A 21,758-nucleotide genomic window follows, 5' to 3' on the forward strand; every position below is an offset into this window, starting at 1 on the left:
GTGATCTAGGACTCTAGGCGCTAAAGTATGTTGGGGATGTCAAATCTGAAAACAGCCTAATCTTGATTAGGCCTCATGCCTCTTATCAACCCCCAAACACTTGATGCCCCTCCTGCTCCTTTATCTCACTCTTGCAGATACATTTTCATCTTTTCTTTCTCCCTTTGTTAATTTTCTTTTTCCTAGTCCTTCCTCCTTTTTTCCCTCTTTTATCTTTTTCACCTTCTTGGTCTGGGTCTTAGTCGGATGAAATAAATATGTGCCTTCTCTAAAAATAGGTGCCAGCGGGCTACACTTGCAACCACCGGCTCAAATAAAGCACCACTGTCAGAGGCCCCCAGTCCATCCCACTGAGTGACTAATAAAAAGCTGAAGTGAATGTTTCTAAGCATTATTCGGTAATATGATTTGCACAAGCTGGCTGCTTGGTCCTTTCTCATCACTTCTCTCTTACTTTCTCCCGCTATAACCTGTTTTCACCACTAAATCTTTCACTGCCTTCAATCCTTACTAGGGCTTATCATATCTATTCAGATATATTTTTCTTGCCAACTTTTTTTTGCCCACAAGCCTCTGACTGCGCATATCCCAAAAACATCTGAAAGTCTTCAAGCTTAGTTTAAAAAATGTCAGAGTAATTTTAATTTACTTTCAATTAAACTCCAATCATCATTTCCATAGGAAAATGTCCCTTAAAATTAAAATCACGCTGGACACCAAGACCTGTTTTCTCAGAAGAAATACTCTTTCTTCATCAGGGTTTCACCAGAGCAAGTAATTGGCAGCAAGCAATGGATTTAATCGTTGTTTATAGATATTGAGTCTAAAAAACATTATTTCAGTTAGCTATCTTGAATTTAATTAGCTAAAGATATAAACTGCAAAGTTCTTAATCAGTCCTTTATTGTGACACATTATTGTCCTTATTATGGGCCAGACTTCGCTTCAGCTCATACTTTTCTAATTTGATTAGCAGTCGTTAAATTGAGTAGCAGCTGATGCAAACGTTAAGCAGAAAAGCAAAGTACAAGATCATCAAAAATATTTGTTTAATAGCACCATTTTGTTGGAGAATTTCAGTATGCACTAAATTAAAAAGCATCCATTTGACAGTTTCAGTCCGTTGAGCAAATGCAGGTCCAGCAATATAAGAAAGTCCCATTCAGTTGTTCAGTCCCACAGATTGCATCCTTTGATATTTAATCATACATTTTGCTTTCTTCCTCAGAAGAAACAATTCACTAACTTCGCAACGAATATCTGTTGTGTTGGAACATGATCAACTGCCTGAAATGTTATACCTAAAGTATACAAAAAAGTGATGGATGGAATGCTTGAATTAACCTCAGCCATTGGTAATTTCTCAGAGCTGAATCCCAGCCCATTGTTTTTTTTTGCACACCATACAACTTCAGTTTTGACCCAACTATATTCAAATCAGTCTTGACCCTACTCCAATTGGAACAGTCCAGTCCAGCCCGAACTGCCAAACCAGGTCCTCTCTGAACCCGAACACAAGCAACCCAGGGGCAATATGGCCCTAGTTGTAGGCTCATCAGCCTGGTACAGCTTGGTTCCAGTGACACTGAGTGCACAGGACCTATGCCTGGGTATACTTGTTCCATTTAGAGTGACACTAACTTATGCAAAATAGTGATGAATGGAATGCTTGAATTATTCTCAGCCAGTGTTAATTACTTGGGGCCACATCCAATCCCATTGTTATTTTGCATACCATGCCACCTCAGTTTGGACCCAGCCATATGCAAATCGGTCTCAACCCTGCTCCAATGGGAACAGTCCAGCCTGAACTGCTGACCCAGGTCCTCCCTGAACTGAAATACAAGCAACCCAGGGCCGGTTTTGCCCTAGTTAGTGCTCATCAACCAGGTATAGCTTGGTTTCAGTGACTGTGTTCACAGGACACACGTAGCGACACACTGAAGCATACAAAAAAGTGATGATGTTGTACCTGCCACACCTGCATGATGTTACCCGTGTAAACGTTCAACCTAGAGCATATTTAAAGTCTTCATGTTCAATTGCTCTAATGCATCGATTTCTAATCTGGGGTGTATGACGCCTACTCAGGGTGAACACAACTGTTTAGAAAATTAAATAATAATCCAATATTAATAAAGTACATGCACATAAATGTAAAGTTGAAAATGTAAAACTGTGTTGGCACAAGGGGTGCCTGTTCTAAGTCCGTGCCAGGCTGTGACATGGGTATCGGTACATACATTCATGGAGCACCACTGCCTTGACAGATCTATCCAGCGGGGATTACACTTTGTCCACTCGGTTCTACAAGGCTTTATGGTCTGAGTCCACTCCACAGACCCTCCTCCTTATGGAGGTACTGCTTTGGGATCTGTTCTAAGTTGAGGAATCTGCCGTTAGAAGCATCCTTGAGAAGAACAAGTTACTTACCTTCAGTAGCAATCTTTCTGGTGAATACTCTTATCTAACTGCAGATTCATCACTTTCCTCCCATCTTCACTTTCTGTGGAGTGTCCTCTAATGTCTAATAAGGTCCCAAGTTAATACTCAGCACACTGTAACAACAATTGTCTAAGGCTGCGGAAAGGGAAAAGACCAGAAACACGGAGCTGCACAACACCATCTAGCAGTGAGTGGGAGCAGTGCTACAAAAAAAAAATCCCAGCATCCAATCTGGCACATAGGGAATAATCTCAGAAGAGGAATCTGCAGTTATCTAGAATAAACGCAAGAAAGAGAGTTTCCAAAGATAAGTAATTGTTCTTGTTGACGTTCTTTCTCATTTGCCAATGCAAATAAGAGGCTGAAAGAGGTCAGGTTGATAACAAAATAATTAAATTGCTACTTACTAATTGAAATAATGGTGTTGAATGTCTAAACACAGGTGAAATTCAGCACTTCCTGGCATTAATTTGATCTAGTGAAACCCTGTTGAATTTAAAGTGTTTCTGCCAAAAAAGCACACTTCCATCTGGTCAGCCTTAGGACCCCAAGGAATGGTAGGGACTCCAGTAGAGTTACCATCCAGTGTTTCCTCCCCTGTTCCTTCTCTTCCCTTGGGACCCTTTACCAGTTAGTACCAACTCTGGTACAGGATTCCACTCTGGCCTCATCAGCCATTCTGGTTCCCAACGCCGATACTAGAGGATGATTCAGTGTTGATGTCCATGTTGGATCCAGAGCAGACATAGGTCAGAGCTCGACTATTGACAAGCTATGAAATACCAAAAGCGCGACTGATTGTCATGCAGCCAGACTCTGACCATGTACCTCTACTGCATTGTAGATATCAGCAAACGTTCCATTCTTTTTTTTTGTTCTGACTCTGATCCTGTGGCAGACCAAGATGCACCGCTGGATGTTGATGGTGAGGGGAGTGGCTTGTTCTGCCATCATTACATTGATGATGCCTTATACCTTGATTTGCAGAAAGCCAGTGGGCTACATACCTCTCCCGAGACAGAGCTCAACTTGATGCATGGGCCACCAACAGAATAGACTGCCTCATTTGTAGTTGTGGTTCGTAGAGCATTAGTAGCATCGTAGTTACATCTCCCCTCCATTGAGGCTAAAACACATATTTTGCAGATATCCTGCAGGTGGGGCCAGCAACATCTGAGCCTTTACTTCTGTTTAATAATTCCCTCAGTCTTACTCTTTGTAGACTTGCCTGGATGAGGTCCACTGTATTCTCGGAAGATGTGCCACCTTCGCTGATGGGCATGTCCTTTGATGGGTCCCGCCTCCTCAGCGAGAAAGCAGACAGCGCTTTGGAACTCTTTAAAGACAGTAGGGCTACAGTGCTTTCTTTGGGAAGTTGACCTCTGCCAACTCATTCCTGCACCAGTTTTGAATATTTTCGATCTACTTCAGAGAGCTGGCATATAGGCCGAGACCACCTTCTTAACCAGTGATATAACTGACAGCCCAGTCCTTGTGGAGCTCCAGATGCTGATCCAGCAGGTAGTGTGCCGTCCAGCAACTCCCAGCTCCCCCACCCCTCTTCCACAAGGCCAACTAACCTCTTTAGTATACCATCAGCGTTGCTAACTGATGAAGTTTAAGTGTTTCTATTGAAGTACACCTTGTTGGTGTGGTGCATGATGTTGATTTTAATGGACATTTTTTTATGGAAATGATGTTTGGAGTGTTTTAATTGAAGTATAATTAAGATGACTTTGAAACTTTTAAGTGTAGCTTGAAGACTGAGATGTTTCTCAGATAAGTGCTGTGAGAAGCATGTGGCCAATAAGAAAGTTGGTGTTAGGACTATGTTGGAAGAAGTTCCCCTTTACTACTGCCTTTGCCAGTGAAGCTCAGATAGTGGAAATCAAGTGGTAAATCTATGCCCTCTGTCCCTGCTGTCTGTTTTTCTTGATGTCTTTCTTTGTTCCTCAATGCCCTCATTTCATATTGAACTAATATCTTCCTTCTCTTTCCCTTGCTGTCTTCTTTCACCAAAGGTGATAGAGCTGATCTCCAATGGTGCTCAGATCCAAGTGACCAATGGAAACAAGATCTTCTACCTAAATCTTCTGGCCCAGTACAGGCTAGCCACTCAGGTTAGAGAGGAAGTGGAGCATTTCCTGAAAGGTAAACTCACTCAGTGCCTTAGCATTCCTTAAAACAAAAGCGAACATCACAAAGGGACAATTTATAAATTATATTCTGTATGTTTTGGGCAGGTCTAAATGAATTGGTTCCAGAAAATCTGCTTGCAATCTTTGATGAAAATGAGCTGGAGGTAGGTTTTGCATGTTTTTAAAAATCTTACCCTTTTTATATTGGTATGAAGTACAAGACTATGGCCCTAATTACAACTATGGGGCTAAATTCACTTAGTGGGCAAATTTGTGGCATTGTCTCCTATTGTCTCATGCACTCATTTCATATGCGCTCTTTGCCCATGCACAAATTGTGTAGCCCAGTCTATTTGGTCAAAATTCACAGCAGGTGAGAATCTTTTTGGCAAATAGTCTGAAATGCTGATCTGTGCACATATGGATACTTTCCAGAGTTCCAAATTCTGATTTGCACACCCTGGAACATATTCTGTATCTCATCTCTCTTCTCTTTCGAACTATGTATTAGTCACATACCTCTGTATTGTCGATATATGCCAAAACAGCCCAGCTTTAGAAGTATGGTTACTTCAGGTGTTGGATTGCAATGTTTCGCTTTACAGAGTCGGCACCACTGTCTTCTATCAACATATACAGTTTGCCTCTAGTTTGGTGAAGATGCAAACATGACAAACAATAAATGAAAAAGTATAAACAAGTATGTTATGTATATAATATTTCTGTAGAGTGAACCTAGTCAAAAGACAGAGGAGCGCAGTACATATTCTAAGAAAAGTTTAAAGTTAAAGAGTAATAGGAGAGGAAGCTGGGTTGCGGATATTTTTTATTTATTTATTTTGAATGTTTTGTTTCGCACGAACAAGACCCCTGCAGGTATCCGAGCGCTTTACAGGGCAAATATAGGTGACCGCAACATGCATAAAAATAACATATATTAAACCAATACAAAAGTAGTAAACTATTACAGACTAGCAAATATAACATATATAGCAAATATATACACTGATGTAAGAACAGATCAAGTGAATTTGGCCAAGAGAATCAATTTCACTTTTTTAGAAAAATGCAGTGGAATGGTTCTGTCTAGTTTCTTTTTTTTTTTTTTTAAACTTCTGTTTATTGTTTTTCATTCAAACAGAGACCGTTCCAATCATTATTGCGAGTATAAAGCATCATAACAGTAGCATAGTTGCGTCACCAACCCTGACAATAGTAGACCAGTTTACAAGATATAGCAATACATCACATTATATTGACATCACATTATGGAGTATACAGCTCCCCCCCAGCTCCATGGGTTCTTCTCCTTCTTTCCCTTCTAGCCACCCTTTCCCACAAATTTAGGCAAGGCGGCCTGAGTGTAATCCAGCACTCTGTATGCATTTGGTATGATCTGTGCCGCTAGTGACACAGTGTGAGGTATAACAGAAGGCCCCCCCATTCAGACCTATGTATTCCGGGCCTGCACCTCACCACTTTTTTGCGTTCAGCAACTCCGCATAGCCTCCACCACTTCCGTACATATCTCTAGGTAGGAGCTCATGCCACCAACCCCAGGTACTCTCTCGGGAAACGTCTGTCTGGTTATGGGATAAGCGCTGCCCAAGGGAACCCACTTGTCCCTCCCAACATAGCGGCCAGAGTCATTAGGAGGAAGCGTCCACGTCAGAGGATGTGGACCCCTGCCTACCCGACAATAAGTAGCATGTCAAAGGGGCGCATATATCCCTAGGCATGGAGGCCCTGGGCAGCATTTCAGCATATGTGGTTAGTCTTTCTTGGCAGGTCACCATGTCCGCGATCCAGGTCTTGAATTTGGGTGCCAGCCCCCTACCCCAGCGACAGGCCACCCGTCTTTTGGCCATAAACAGAGCAAAAGCAACGTACTTACGATGCACCGCCTGCACTGGTTTGACGTAGCCAAGCAACGCCATCAGTGGCGTAGGTTCGATGCGTGTATTCGTCATCAGAGCCAAAGCATCAAAAACTTGCCCCCAATACTCATTCACCTCCGGGCAGTCCAACGCCAGATGGATAAAATCTGCCCCAGGAGTGTGACATCTATCGCATCTGTCCGAATCCTGCAACTTATACCTGTGCATCTTTACTGGAGTGTAGTATAATCTATGGAGAAACTTATAATGAAGTATGCGGAGCCTGCTGCTGGCTGAGACCCTCTCCGTTTGCAAGCAACAATATTCCCATTTTTCATCTGCCAAAACAAGTCTCAGCTCCTCGTTCCACCGCATACGAGAGGGCGTGTCCGTCAGTACAACTCTGCGCATGCACCGTCCTATATATCAGGGAGACAAGGCGTTTATTTGAAGTATTTTTCAGCATTAATTGGAGCGGGGCCAGCGCCTGCGGCTCCGCCGGAAATTCCGGAACTATAGACCGAATCCCAAGCCGAAGGCGGATATATAGGAAGACATCCAATGGTGTCTGTTGCAGACCCTGAAAAACATGCTCGAGAGACCGAAAGCGTCCATTATGGGAGAGGTCTCCCCAAGTGGCAATACTGGTGCGTTTTTGAAAATGACGAAATATTGTTTCTTGAAGCAGGGGTATACTCTGGTGGTAACTGAGAGGCAGCAGAGGGGAATAAAGTAGGGCTACACTTAACATGCATCCTATGCGCTGTGAGGCCCTTGCCGTGCATGTGATTGTGGTCGGTGCCCCGTGTCTGGGCGTAATCGGGTCGTGCACCACTCCCTCTAATGGGGTAGGATGTGCGAGCCAGTGTTCAGCCGCTACGTGCGGCATATATCTTGGCTGCTTCACCCAAAAACATGCAAAGTGAGCCTGCGCGCTGAGGTAATAGAGTTCACAATTTGGTAGTCCGAACCCTCCCTGTGCGTATGGTCTTACAAGTATCTTCCATTGCAGCCTCGGCTGTTTCCCTCCCCACACAAGTCGTGTCCATTCTGATCTTAACGTCTTGAAAAAGTAAAACCCCGGATAATACGGGATGTTTAAAAACAGAGCAGTTGGGGAAGTATTATCATTTTGATTAGGGAAGCCCGCCCCGCCATAGAGAGGGGAAGTGTTATCCAGCGATTAACATTTTCCGATATACGAGACATAACAGTCCCATAATTTAAGCGCATAAGCGCATAAGTTCCTCCCTATTTTTTGTGACCCGAATGCCCAGATACCGCAGTTCATCTTCGCACCACTCCAACGGGTAATCCAGCGGAAAGCGTGTCGTCGGAAAAAAGCAAGACTTCCCCCAGTTAATTTAAATTCCCGATAGAACCTCGAATGTTATCAATTCTCTCAGTACCTGGTTCAGGTTTTGCTGCGGATCTCGTATATATAGTGTAATATCATCGGCGTATAATGATATGAGAATCTGCCGCATATTGCACCGCAAAGCCTTGTCGTTGTGATGCTGTCGCAGCTTTGCCGCCAGAGGCTCTATTGCCAGGGCAAACAGTAATGGGGATAAGGGGCACCCCTGTCAGGTGCCTCTGGTAATTTGGAAGGCCGGGGATGTGTGCCCGTTAATGAGCACTTTAGCTACTGGTGAGTGGTATAATAGTTTAATCCAGGATAGAAAAAGGGGCGGGAAGCCCATCCGTAGCATCATCCCATTCAATGGAATCAAATGCCTTAGTGGCATCTAAAAACACTGCAGCCAACGGCAAGTCAGGCGACACATTATTTAAGATGGCAAAAAGCGTTCTCAGATTATGCGAGGTGGCTCTACCGGGCACGAAGCCCGACTGATCTGGGAGAACCAAGTTCTCCATAAGCAGACTTAGGCGTATAGGGATGAGCTTAGCCAGAATTTTAGCATCACAGTTGAGGAGAGAAAGCGGTCTGTAGGAATCACACTGCCGGGGCGGCTTCCCAGGTTTCAAAAGAGAGACAATAATAGCCTCCCTCATAGATGCAGGAAAACTGCCCGCCTCGAGGGATTCCTCATACACCTCTCGCAATATGGGGGCCATTAGATCTATATAGGTTTTGTAGAATTCTATCGGGATACCATCCGACCCCGCGGCTTTCCCGGATTGCATGCTCATGATAGCGTCCTTGACCTCATCATGCTCAAATGGTGCACATAAAAAATCCTGTTGCCTATCGCTCAACCAGCCGAGCGCCACGTCCCCCAAATAACTCTCCAGTTCCAAGCAGTCCCTCCCACGGGTGGTATATAATTGCTGTTAGTGCTGCGTGAATGCCTCCCGAATGCGGTCATTGTCACAGTAAGCCATACCGTCTGTGTCCTCCAGCTCCATAACGTAGCCAGAATACCGAGACTTCCTGACCGTCTGTACCAAGGCCCTGCCAGGTCTATCACCCTCCCCGTAACAGCGCGCCACCCAGTATTTGCCCTGGAACCAAGTCTCCCTCTGTGCCATGTCCATATACTCCGTGAGTGTCTCCCGAATCTTGAGTTGGGTATCGCTGCCCGGGTCAGAGACTAATTGCGCTTCCAAGGACCGAAGCTTCACCTCCAATCTATTCAGTGTGTGTGTTATGTCCTTCAACACCCCGCCCCTTTTGCAATACAGAAACCTCGGAGCGTAGCCCTGAACGCCTCCCAAATAGTCTCCACACTATCCACTTAACCTTTGTTATGAATAAAAAACTCCTTTATCTCGTCTCACAACTCAGTCTGGAAAACTGTGTCTAGCAAGATAGAAGCGTGCATGCGCCAAGCCCCACGAGGAACGTAAAATGCTGAGGAGGCCAACGTGAGCTTAACAGGGGCGTGATCCGAGTAAGTTCCAGCCAAATATTGCACTTGTACTATCGCTGGAGCCACCCCACTGGATACCAACCAATAGTCTAGTCGCGCTCATGACGCGACCTGTGTCGTGTAATGCGTCCCCTCCCTGGCATGCGGATGGGTGTGCCGCCAAGCATCGATTAGGTGATAAGCATCAAAGGTGCCTCTGGTAATTTGGAAGGCCGGGGATGTGTGCCCGTTAATGAGCACTTTAGCTACTGGTGAGTGGTATAATAGTTTAATCCAGGATAGAAAAAGGGGCGGGAAGCCCATCCGTAGCATCATCCCATTCAATGGAATCAAATGCCTTAGTGGCATCTAAAAACACTGCAGCCAACGGCAAGTCAGGCGACACATTATTTAAGATGGCAAAAAGCGTTCTCAGATTATGCGAGGTGGCTCTACCGGGCACGAAGCCCGACTGATCTGGGAGAACCAAGTTCTCCATAAGCAGACTTAGGCGTATAGGGATGAGCTTAGCCAGAATTTTAGCATCACAGTTGAGGAGAGAAAGCGGTCTGTAGGAATCACACTGCCGGGGCGGCTTCCCAGGTTTCAAAAGAGAGACAATAATAGCCTCCCTCATAGATGCAGGAAAACTGCCCGCCTCGAGGGATTCCTCATACACCTCTCGCAATATGGGGGCCATTAGATCTATATAGGTTTTGTAGAATTCTATCGGGATACCATCCGACCCCGCGGCTTTCCCGGATTGCATGCTCATGATAGCGTCCTTGACCTCATCATGCTCAAATGGTGCACATAAAAAATCCTGTTGCCTATCGCTCAACCAGCCGAGCGCCACGTCCCCCAAATAACTCTCCAGTTCCAAGCAGTCCCTCCCACGGGTGGTATATAATTGCTGTTAGTGCTGCGTGAATGCCTCCCGAATGCGGTCATTGTCACAGTAAGCCATACCGTCTGTGTCCTCCAGCTCCATAACGTAGCCAGAATACCGAGACTTCCTGACCGTCTGTACCAAGGCCCTGCCAGGTCTATCACCCTCCCCGTAACAGCGCGCCACCCAGTATTTGCCCTGGAACCAAGTCTCCCTCTGTGCCATGTCCATATACTCCGTGAGTGTCTCCCGAATCTTGAGTTGGGTATCGCTGCCCGGGTCAGAGACTAATTGCGCTTCCAAGGACCGAAGCTTCACCTCCAATCTATTCAGTGTGTGTGTTATGTCCTTCAACACCCCGCCCCTTTTGCAATACAGAAACCTCGGAGCGTAGCCCTGAACGCCTCCCAAATAGTCTCCACACTATCCACTTAACCTTTGTTATGAATAAAAAACTCCTTTATCTCGTCTCACAACTCAGTCTGGAAAACTGTGTCTAGCAAGATAGAAGCGTGCATGCGCCAAGCCCCACGAGGAACGTAAAATGCTGAGGAGGCCAACGTGAGCTTAACAGGGGCGTGATCCGAGTAAGTTCCAGCCAAATATTGCACTTGTACTATCGCTGGAGCCACCCCACTGGATACCAACCAATAGTCTAGTCGCGCTCATGACGCGACCTGTGTCGTGTAATGCGTCCCCTCCCTGGCATGCGGATGGGTGTGCCGCCAAGCATCGATTAGGTGATAAGCATCAATGGTGTCCTGAATAACAGCACGCGCCTTAGTGTAATGGTGAGGTGCAGAATGAGATCTAGCCCGACTGGGATCATACACTACATTAAAGTCCCCTCCCCAGATTATGTGACTGGAACCTATGTCAAATATCTTAGCCCATAGTGAAGTGAAGAAGTCGGGTGCATCCACATTTGGACCATAGCAACATGCGAGTGTGACCGAGACCGAGCCCAATCTCCCCCATGCCAGACAGTATCGCAGTGTCACAAGAGGTTCCAGCTAATTGAAACGGTACCTGTCTTTTAATAAGGATTGCCGCCCATCTTGCATACGTTGAATAGGAGGAGAAAATCCTATACTCCGCCCATCTAAGCGCAAAGTTGCTCGGGCGCTGGGGAGCGAGATGAGTTTCCTGCAACATGGCAATGTGCACTTTGTGCCTATCTAAATATGCTAATATTTGTCTCTTCTTTCTAGGGTCCCCCATGCCTCTGATGTTCCATGTGATGACATTTAACGTTCCTAGGTCACTATCCATCATAGTTCGAGACATTCTCTCCCACCCGAAGCAACACCTACCAAGTAGTCATCCATGCTCTGTTCCCTATAAGACTGCGATCTCTGAAATCGTATACCATGCTCACATTCCAATACAGCAAGTAATAACTCTAAGTCCTCAAAGTAGGAATCTTGTGTGAAGATTGTCAAGCGAATAACCCAGCATAACCAGACCCTCCCCTCCCCCCCCCACTGTAGCATCCCCAACCTGCCAGAAGTAGTCACCCGCCCGCCCCTCCGCAAACCCCCTGCATACAAAAACAACACTAACGTCCCCACATACATCCTGCAATGTACATTCCCCGGGGTACACCCGCAGGGGGACGTTGCTAGACGGCAGCACAGGTGCCTCCCCCCGCAGAGCCCATCACTGGTCACCATTCCGGGCTCGTACAGGTGGAGGGTGCCCGGGGCATCGTTGATAGTGCTCAAGAAAGATGGTCCCCGCCTGGTTAGCAGAAAATAAATTCATGTCGCTGCCTGTGAGTTCACGCCCCATTGTAGCTTACGTATCTCACTCTGCACGGAGCACAGATGTGCCCTGGGGACCGTTGTTTCTTCTAGACCTCTCCCGCTCTGGACAGTGAGGATTGCTGCTGCGCCTCCCCATTTCCCTCCGCGCGACTCCCACTGTTGAGCCACCTGATGAAGTCCTCCACCTGGTGCGGCTTAGTAAAAAGATGTTGTTTACCTTGGTGAGTTACTCGGAGCCGCGCAGGATAGAGTAGCGCATAATCGATTTGTGCTTTCCGCAGCTTACCCTTCACCTCCACAAACTTGCGCCGCTCCTCCTGAACCATCTGCGTGAAATCCGGGTAGATGGTAAACGTATTTCCTTCAAAAGTCAAAGTCTGTTTATTTCTCGCTACCCTCAGGGCTACATCTCTGTCTCTATAGTTCAATAGGCACGCTATGATGGGCCTTGGTACGCTGCCGGGTGGGGGGGCTAGGCCCCAGGGCTCGGTGAGCCCGTTCCACAATAAACGGACTGGAAAAGGACTCGGCTCCAATAGCAGATAACAGCATTTTCTCTACATACTCCTCCATTTTCCCTGTGTTGGTGGACTCGGGAGTACCCATTACGCGAATATTGTTGCGTCTACTGCGCGCTTTCCAATCCTCATTTTTTGCGGCGATAATCTTGAGGAGCTTGTCCATGTGGGCCAGTTGCATCGTGTGGCTTGACGTCGTGTCCTCTGCGTCGGAGATCCGCCGCTCCGCTTCCTTTAAGCGGTCATCATGCCCCTCCAATTTATGTGCTATGGCGTCCATTCTGGTCGACACTCTGTCCACCTTTTCGACAATGGTGGCAAAGCCCTGCCGTACCTCCTGCAGTATACTCTGCACGTCTGAATTAGGGGGCGCAGCCCCCCCTTGGGCCTGAGTGCCCCGGTCGATGTCACGTTCCCCCAGCAAAGCTCGAGGAGTCTTCTTTGTCGCTTCAAAATTCAGCTTAGGCTGCCTGGCATCCGATTTGCACATGATTGTGTGGAACGGCTGCGAGGGGTTTCCCCACCGAGCTGTCAATGTATACCGTCCTCCGTCTGCTGGGCCTTGTAGCGCTCCCCACCGCACCCCACGCACACACCGCCCGGCGCCAGGGGGATCAATTCGGCACAACCACGGGACCTTCGCCTCCTCCTTCCCGCAACGCCAGGCGTGCAAGCGCCGGTCTCCTTATTCTCCTCGCTCTTCGCGCCGTTTCAGGGATAGAATTGTGCCGCAAGACGCTCGGTCCCCCAGAGCCCCGCAGCAAGGTTCTGCTACTCCTGTGTATGCCCAGACACTAGTGAGGCCAAAGGAGCATCCACTACCCCCTCCACTACTAGGTAGTCCTGGTAGCTCGTGGCACCTGAGGCAAGTACGTCAGCAGGCAGACAGTGGTCACCAGCCCATCCGACCCCGGAGCGACCCTAGCCGTATGTAGGGGGGGGACACCAAAATTCAGCACAGGTGCGGCGTGCGCGTCGCGCTGCAGTGTGGGAAATGTAGTCCCCTCTTACCTGCTGGGGCAGGACCACTGATGACTTACAGAATCGTTGGCAGAGCACAGCGGGCAACAAATTGCAGGTGAAGGGTGTGGTGGGCAGTCCAATTGCAACACCAGTCCTGCGGGGCCCCCCCACCCGTCTCCCACAGCGGGGGCCGCCGCTCGGTACCGGGCCGATGAACCGCGTCGCCTCCCAGATGCCACCGCCGCCTCTTTCTGCTTCCGCGCGGGTCTCCACAGGGGCTCAGAGCTTCCTCCGGGGCCACACACCGGTGCGAGTAATGCCACAATATCCTCCGCCAGTGCGGGATGCAGAGGCAGACAGCGCACACCCGGGTGCTGATCTCCGTCCGCCTCCGTCCGACGGGGCCCAGACCCCTGGGCCCCGTCTTCTGTCGGCGCCACCAGCAGCCACTCAGCGCGCCTCCCTGCCCTCACCGCAGCGCGGGTTGATGCCTCCCCCGCCGATGCCGCAGCCAGCAGAGAGACTCACCCTCAGGTAGGTCACCACTCGCCGCGCGAAGTTCTCCTGGGTGCTGGCCTGGGCTCCACGTGTACAACCGCTGCCTCGCGTTGCAGGCGAGGCCGCTCTGGGGCACCACACCACTCTGTCCGCCCACACGGTCAGATGTTTATGAGGTCCGTGCAGGAGCAGATTCCGCCCCACAGCTCCGCGATTCACAGCGAGTCTGCAGCTGACCTGGACACGCCGAAATCCCACGTCCCAAGCAAGCAGACATCAATTTGAGCAGGATAATTGACAGATTAATTCACCGGGCCGCCAGAGCCTCACATTTGTGCGAGCCATCTTGCGTGCGCGCCCTCTAGCGTCTACCGGGTTCTGTCTCATTTCTGGGGGCAAAGCATTCCAAATTCTGGGAGCCATTCCTGAAAAGGACCGGTTGTATGTTTTCTTCTTGGTAGATCGTTGTGGTTTCAGTAGAAGATTATAGGAACTCCTGGTGATTCTGTTATCGCCCGATAGAACCAATTTCTCAGCTAGGTATCTCGGGGTTTTGTTATGTAATGCCTTGTGCGTCATACAGGCGATTTTCAGGTGAATTCTAGCCTCAAAAGGTAGCCAGTTGAGGGCACGAAGGTCCGGGGAGATGTGACCGTTTCTTTTGGAGCCTGTGATGAGTCTAGCTGCTGCGTTCACAGAGGCTCTTAGAGGGGCTGAATACTCCACTCTAGGAATTACTAGAGCTTGAAACTGCCTGTTTGAAATCATTTGCAGGCAGGAAGGGTTTCATTCTTCTCAAGGTGTTCATCTGGAAATGTGCCCCTTTAGTCGCAGCGCTGATGTGTTTCTGCATATTTAGCGTACTGTCCAGAGTTATTCCCAGTGATTTCGCTGAGTCGATGATAGGTTGACCGTCGAGTGCTGTTAGGTGCTTCATCCACTAGAGGATGATGGTTGATTGGCTGGGGGGAGCGATTAGGAGGAATTTGGTTTTGAGGGTGTTTAGTTTTAAGTGGTTTTAGGCCAACCACAACTGTTTTTTGGAGCATTGAATTAAGATATTTGATGTCCTCAGGTGAATGGATCTTTATGTAGAGTTGTGTGTCATCTGCGTACATATAATAGTGGACATTCGAGGAGCTGAGAAGTTTGGTGAGTGGTTTCATAAACGGGTTGAAAAGTGTAGGGGAGAGGGATGATCCCTGTGGTACTCCTAAGGTGACTGGGGTGGGCTTGGATAAGGATTGATTGATCTTGAATCTTTGTGTTCTGTTTTGAAGGACGGAGGTGAACCAAAAATTTAGTATGAATGAATGAATGAATAACTTTATTTGCGTGGTTACTCAAAACCATTACAGTAGAAAAGAAGAGCACTACATTTAAAAGAAAACAGTAAAATTAAAATCTAGAGGTCTAAAATCCAAAGTCTAAAAAGAAACTAGATCTATATATACAGCAATTGGTAAAAGTTTTACATGCTTCTATTAAACTAGTCAGGTAATAAGAGATGATAGGCAGCCTCCACAAGAGTGCCTGCCTGATTGCTTAAGGGGGAGTGTCCATCAACTTTGTGCGGGTATATTGTACAAATTTGCCAAACGTAGCCATATGCTTCACTGTGCCCAATGTGTAAAGTCGATTGACTGCCTCCTTTGCGGTACGAGTGCCCAATTGTAGCAAGATAGGCCTGAGGTAGATTCTGCGAGCTAAACGCAGAGCCGGGCAGCAAAGTAAGATGTGGACCAAAGACTCGCATTTTTATTTAGAAAGCCGGCACTCCATAATCACTGGTCTTGCTGACCCGATAGGGTATAATTATTTAAGGGGGAGAGGATGTAATCTGACTGCTAAGATCCTGTGTAGGGCTTGTCTCCCCACAGCCTGCATGAGATGAGGTTTGAGGTTGTGCTCTGTATGTGGGAGGTTTTGGGACTCATGGAATCCTCTTGTTGACAGGGATTCCATGTCCAAGGTACGAGAGCATAGACGTACTTGTTTTTTTATTGTGCTTTTGATAGCAGCATACTTGACTATCCTGGGGTCCAATTTCTCTATTGTAAGTTGCAAGAGATCTTTGGCGGAGGCGAGACCAGCTGACCAAGGATTGCCGGATTCTAAGAAAATACTTTTTATAGCCGCCTTCATTGTGTTATCCGGTGCCGCCGTTGTTAGGTAGAAGTATTTGCTTAGAGAGGCCATCTCTTCCAGTTTTTGTTGGTTGAGGTTGAATTCCCACCGAATCAGATTGTTCCTGGTACAAGCAGGTAGATGAAATAGCTTTTTATAAGCTGAGCAGTAGATTTTTTCTAGGTCTTTCGCGAATTTCCCTGGGAATGCCTCTTGTGCGTAATTAAGATATGGTATTATTTTCGCTCAGAACTCTTTGAATAGCCATTGTTGTAGGACTATGTAAGGTAGCGTATAGTTTACAGAGGGCGTAGATAATGCTTTTCCATTTCATCTGCATTTTGTTGAGATGGACTCCTGGGCGGCCTATTTCACTAAACCAAACCCCCAGGTAGTTGTAGTGATGTATGCAGTCCAAAGTCAGCTGACCCAGCCTCCATTTTGTCAGTTTTTTTTTTTTAGGGTAGTGCCCAAAAATCACTGTTTTGGACTTTGTTGGGTTGGCAACCAGCTTGTTTTTGGCATTGTAAGTTGCAAGGGCCGTGAGTGCTTTTTGTAAGCCAATTTTGGTGTGATCTAAGAGCACCAGGCCGTCAGCATATTGCATCAGTTGGATCTTGGTACACCCAATCCTGGGTGTGGCTAGTGTGGCTCTAATCAAGGCTTGGCCTATGTCTGCGGTGTATAGATTAAAAAGCATCGGGCCAGGACGCAGCCTTGCTTTAGCCCGCGGTCCGTGTCAATTTTCTCAGTAGCAAATTCGCTCGAGAGTTTGATTCTTACCCAAGTTCGTGAGTACAACGATCTGATTGCTTGTAGTAAAGATGGATTGATGTTCCAGCGTGCCAGCTTCTGCCAAAGGATGGTACGGTCGACCCCGTCGAAAGCTGCAGAGTAGTCAATAAAACAGACGAAGAGCGGCAGGCTTTGGTGAGTCACGGCTTGTTGGGCTAGATATGACAGGACAATTATGTTGTCCACCTTCGATGCCCCAGGTCTGAACCCCGTTTGAAAAAAGGGCAAAAGGCCTTCAGTGCTGGCCCAGTCTGATAGTTCCGCCAGAAGAGTGCTTGCGTAGGCCTTGCCCTCAATATCCAGCAGGGCGATCATACAGTAGTTTTTTGGGTCTGATTTTGGCCCTTTCTTATATATTGGATGCAATAACGATCCTCTCCAGGAGTCTGGAACGTCCCCCAAGAACCTGCATTCAGCATATAGCTGGGTCAGGTTGTCCGTCCAGAAGTCTGTGTCTGCCCTGAAAAGGGAGCCAGGCAGGCCATTGGGACCCGGTGCCCCATTGTGTCGAATCTTTTTTAAGATTGTGCGAACTAAAGTTTTACCTGGAGGAGCCGGGTCATCCGATGTTTTTGATGCGGCTGTAGTACTATCTGTTCCTTCCCTTGCAATAAGGGACTTATTTAAAGAAGTTGTACTTTGATCATCTTTATACAAAGTTTTCAGGTGGGCAACCCAGGTACCTGCATCGAGTGAATTCTCTCTGATAGTAGCGCCTTGGATTAAATTGTTTAAGTATCGCCAGAACTCTTGGGATTTACATGGTCTCAGCAAGTTGAAGATCTTCAGCCATTTCGCCTCTATGCATTCGCGTTTTGCGGCCCTGACCTGCTTCGAATGGCTTTTTGCAGCTTCTTTGAGTAGCCTTTTGGCAGATGCTGATCCAGTTTTCCGATGAGCCCTGCATTTGGCATTTAATTGTTTGACACTTTCCTTGATTGTTGGGACAAGTCCTAAAGTATATGATGGATCTAAGGGGGTTCTGCGTATTGTATTTCCCCGAAGCAGTGAGGCTAATTTGTTGGCAAACTGATCCCATTCATCTATTACGCCCCTGTTGTTTGCACCAATTGCCAACCTGCCCACGTTTTTTTCCATTTATCGAACTTGTTAATTGGCGTTGGCCCCCATTAAATTCTTCTTAGTAGTTTGTGCAGTTCTTCTCCGTAGGATGCCCCAATGCAGCGTAGAAAGTGGTGTATATCTGCTGTGAGATTTAACTGAATCAGTAAGGCGGCGTGATCGCTTTCGCTTCGTGGGTGCACTGTATAATTTACCATGGGTTTTTGTATTCTCTTGCTTAATAAAATGTAGTCTTTTGTTGTTTGATTGTTGTTTGTAGGAGCGAAGAATACACCTGGCTTGTTCCTTGAAAACAGGGATTGTGCTGTTGTCAGATTATAAACCTGCATTAGGGCATAAAAAATTCCTGTGGGCCCGAAGTGGTGGCTCTTTGGTACAATATCCCCGATATTGTGTGTATTAAAATCCCTAAGGATGATAGATTACATAGATGCAAACTGTACGAGTAGAGTTTCTATCTGATTGATCAGCTCAGTCAGCTTATCCTTGGCACCCGGCCTACGGGAATTATAGTAAACGTTAATTAGGAGGATTGAGAGTGGGCCATCAACTGTGGAAAGGCCTTTCAAGGTGCCCGCCAGAAACATATTTGATGGAGTTTTTATTTCTGCAAAGTGTATTTTCAGAGAGTGCTTAATGTATATGGAGATCCCACCTGCTGGTCTTCCAAATATTTTGCCTTTGATGGCTGGCTTACAGTATTCCGCGTATCCTCTTATTGATATAGGTTTAGTTGCCCATGTCTCGAGTGCAGATTAAGTCGGCACCTTCAATGTATGTTAGTGCCAATGGATTTTGCACGAGCTTTGAAATCCCTGCGACATTCCAGGACATAATATTTAATCTTCGAGTGTTCTCCAAAGGGTCTCTGTACTTGGCTAAGCTGTTTTTCGGAGGGTGCCGGACCTTAGATGACGCGGTCTCCTTGCTTATGGGGGAGCTGGTGTTAGGGGCTAGGATTTAAGGCTTGTGGGAGCCAAGATCAGTCCTTGCTGATATTCCCCCTAATTGAACAAGAGCGGGTGCCCCCTACCAAGCATGTTGTTATTTTAATTAGGCTGTCGTTGGTAAGATTTATTTTTGGGCCACTTTTGGTACCATGGAGGATGGACTCAGCTGGAGGTGCTGGGCGGGTGGAGTCAGTCATAAGTGGCTTTTTCTGGTTAGTCTGTCTTTGGGGGCCTGGCAGTTCCTTCAGGTCTCTATTTTTCAGGATCATTGGATACTTTATCTCAGGCTGGGTCATGATTTTTATGCCCCAGTTTTCCAATTGCTTGTTGTTTCCTTTCAGGGCCTCGGCCATAGCCAGATTGGTGAAGATTAGCTCTGTTGTCTCATTGATCTCATTTAATCCTGGGGCAAGAAAAGAAACACTCGATGTCGGTTGTTTTAATCTTTTCTAGACCCGGAATATTTGCGCAGAGTTTCAGGAGATTGCTGCGATTGAGAATATCCCATTTCCCCTGTGAGATGTATTCAGGATACAGCAATATTTTTAGTTCATCGTGGTCTTTAGATGGCAGATTTTGTTGGAGGATTGCCTCTTGCGCGTCATGGGCCTCTATAGAGTTTGGCAATGTCTTTGCATGGGTGTCCAGATAGTACCCTGCCTGATTTAAATTCGCTACCGTCTGCTCAGCTTTGCTCTTGATCATTGGTCGGGTTTGAATAGGTTTCGTCTCTTTATTATCAGTAAATTCAGTTTTGCCTTGGGATGCCCTGTGGCCTGGTGCTAGCGTGGTAGTGTATTTGCTTGTTTCGAGTGTTCCTTGGTTCGTGCTGTTCGAGGTTTTATTAGCCGGTTTGGTCGGTGGGGGACACTTTAAGTTGGATTCCAGATCTTTATGTAGTTCATAATTTCCTTCCCCAGATTGTTGTCCTTGTGAGTTGTTAAAACAACAGCTTTGTTTTTGTTCCCTCATAACCGCGGACTTTAACAGATGGGGGCCTTAGGGTGTTCCACGATGTTGTCTGGATAGTTTCAGTATTAATTTTGCCTCGTACTTGTGAGCCTGCAGTGTTTTTATTTAGGCTCCGACTGTGAGGCGAGATATTAATCTCGTGTTGATCTTTAATATGTACCTCAGTCTCCTGCTTTTCGGGCAGCAGCCACTGCTGGATAAGGCCTTTGTTGTTAGATTTGTTTTTTCATTTTCTTAAATTTTTTCTTGTTTTTCGAGATAGATGATGGATGTCTGGAGTTGGCAGCCTTGGCTTATTTTCAGTTCCGTATTTGTTGTCGGGGTCGTGGCTAGTTCTTATTACGATTTCTTCCGCCCTATTTTGATAGTCAGCCATGCCCCCTGTCATTTCTTGCGAGGATTCTTTGTCATTGGTTTGTGAGTCTTTCGTGCTTGTGAACTCCTTTGTATTTCGTTGGGAGTGTGAGATGTTCGGTTGCCTACTGACTTCTTTCTTAAGATCCTCGACTAGCGTGTTCATTATCTCTGGAAGCTTTTCTAGGTTGTGCAATATTGGACTACAGCCGCAGGCCTCTTGTTTGACTGTTAAAGCTGTATTGGCCTGGGCTCTGTGTATCAGTGAATTCAAATGTTCCAGTTTAGAATCTATCCCCAAAATCAGACCGGCAACTGTTTGTAGTATATTTATTTGAGTGTCCAGTTTATCTACATGCATTATTGCAGCATTTGCCATTGAAATCAGAGTGTCATTGATCAGTGCTAAATGGTTTTCAAATGTAGGGGGCTTCTGATCTTTTTCCGCACCCCTTCTGGGGGTTCTAAGGATCCAAAGGTCGTTTTCTTGTAAGGAATAGCTGAAGTTTGAGGGATTAGGGTGCCTTTTAAGTGTAGGGTGTTGGCTCATAAACTCGGCTGATGCTGAAAATGAATCAGTTGTCACTGAAATGCATTTTGTAGGAGTTCTAAGCGGCCCAGTGTTCTGTCTTAGTGCTGAAGAAGAGGCCCCACACAAATCCAGATTTAGGGGGCAGAGAGGCGAGTTTGGTTGATTATATAGTACTCTACTGTCTCTGCTAACTCCTGTTTGGTTATTAGCGCTATCCGATACTCTGTCGGGTGGGCAGGCGTAAGGGGGAGTACAGCCATCATGTTGTGTCTCTGTTAGGTAAACCAATTGGGCCTGATTGGTTTCGTTTGTGGCCCAGTTTTTGCAATTTAACCATGTCCTCGTGGCATTTCGTCCAGTTCGACCTGTCAGTAAATCCCAGTTAAGCGCCAAGGGAGCTAACATAATTGGATGGTCAATTGTTTGACTATTTATTATTAAACCCCCTGTGGCTATCGGGGGAGTCAGGTTTGGGTGGTGGCATTCGATTTGTCCGCTAGTGATGTCCTCCTTAGGTTCTATTGTTTCGCTTGTTATGAAAGAATTAGCTCCATTAACCCCATTGACCATGTAGCCCGTTTATGTATTTCCTAAGTTTTGACTTGCTGGGTTGTTGGGGCTGTTGAGGCTGGGCGCGCCAGATGCCGTTTTTGTTTCTAATGCTCTGTCCCCCCAAACGATAATTGTTTCTGGTGAGAGTGGGATAGCTATATGCTTGGGTGAATAGAGTCCTAGGCTTCTGTCCGCGTAATCACTGGTATCTCCTAATGTTCTGGCAATTCTGGTAGTTTTTCCTGAGCATGATGAGTACGCTGCTCCTCCAGAGTCGCCAGGTTCACCAAGTTTGTTGTCTGGAATTGTATGGTACAGGAACGCTCTTATATCTCTATTACCGTTTGTGATGGTCGTTCTCTTTGTGATGCTGAGACTATTCCTGGTAGCTGTGGGCTCATTTGGGTTTAGGGCCCTTCCCAGTGGAGTTGCAGGCACTGTTAATGACTCAGCTGTTTGCTGGTCCTCCGGCGACCCCTCCCTGGG

At 46.9% G+C, this 21,758-nt stretch overlaps 1 protein-coding gene across 9 annotated transcripts in view; it reads left to right on the forward strand.

Moving 5' to 3' along the window:
* AREL1 (apoptosis resistant E3 ubiquitin protein ligase 1) overlaps positions 1–21,758 on the forward strand; it is a 632,176-nt gene that overhangs the window by 438,769 nt on the left and 171,649 nt on the right. For all 9 annotated transcript variants that reach the window (XM_085626755.1, XM_085626750.1, XM_085626754.1 and 6 more), the window contains 2 exons: positions 4,467–4,596; positions 4,689–4,747. In XM_085626755.1, the coding sequence (XP_085482881.1) occupies positions 4,467–4,596; positions 4,689–4,747 (189 nt within the window). The remainder of the gene's footprint in view (positions 1–4,466; positions 4,597–4,688; positions 4,748–21,758) is intronic.

Source organism: Triturus cristatus, chromosome 9, assembly GCF_964204655.1.
Source record: "Triturus cristatus chromosome 9, aTriCri1.1, whole genome shotgun sequence".
NCBI lineage: Eukaryota > Metazoa > Chordata > Amphibia > Caudata > Salamandridae > Triturus > Triturus cristatus.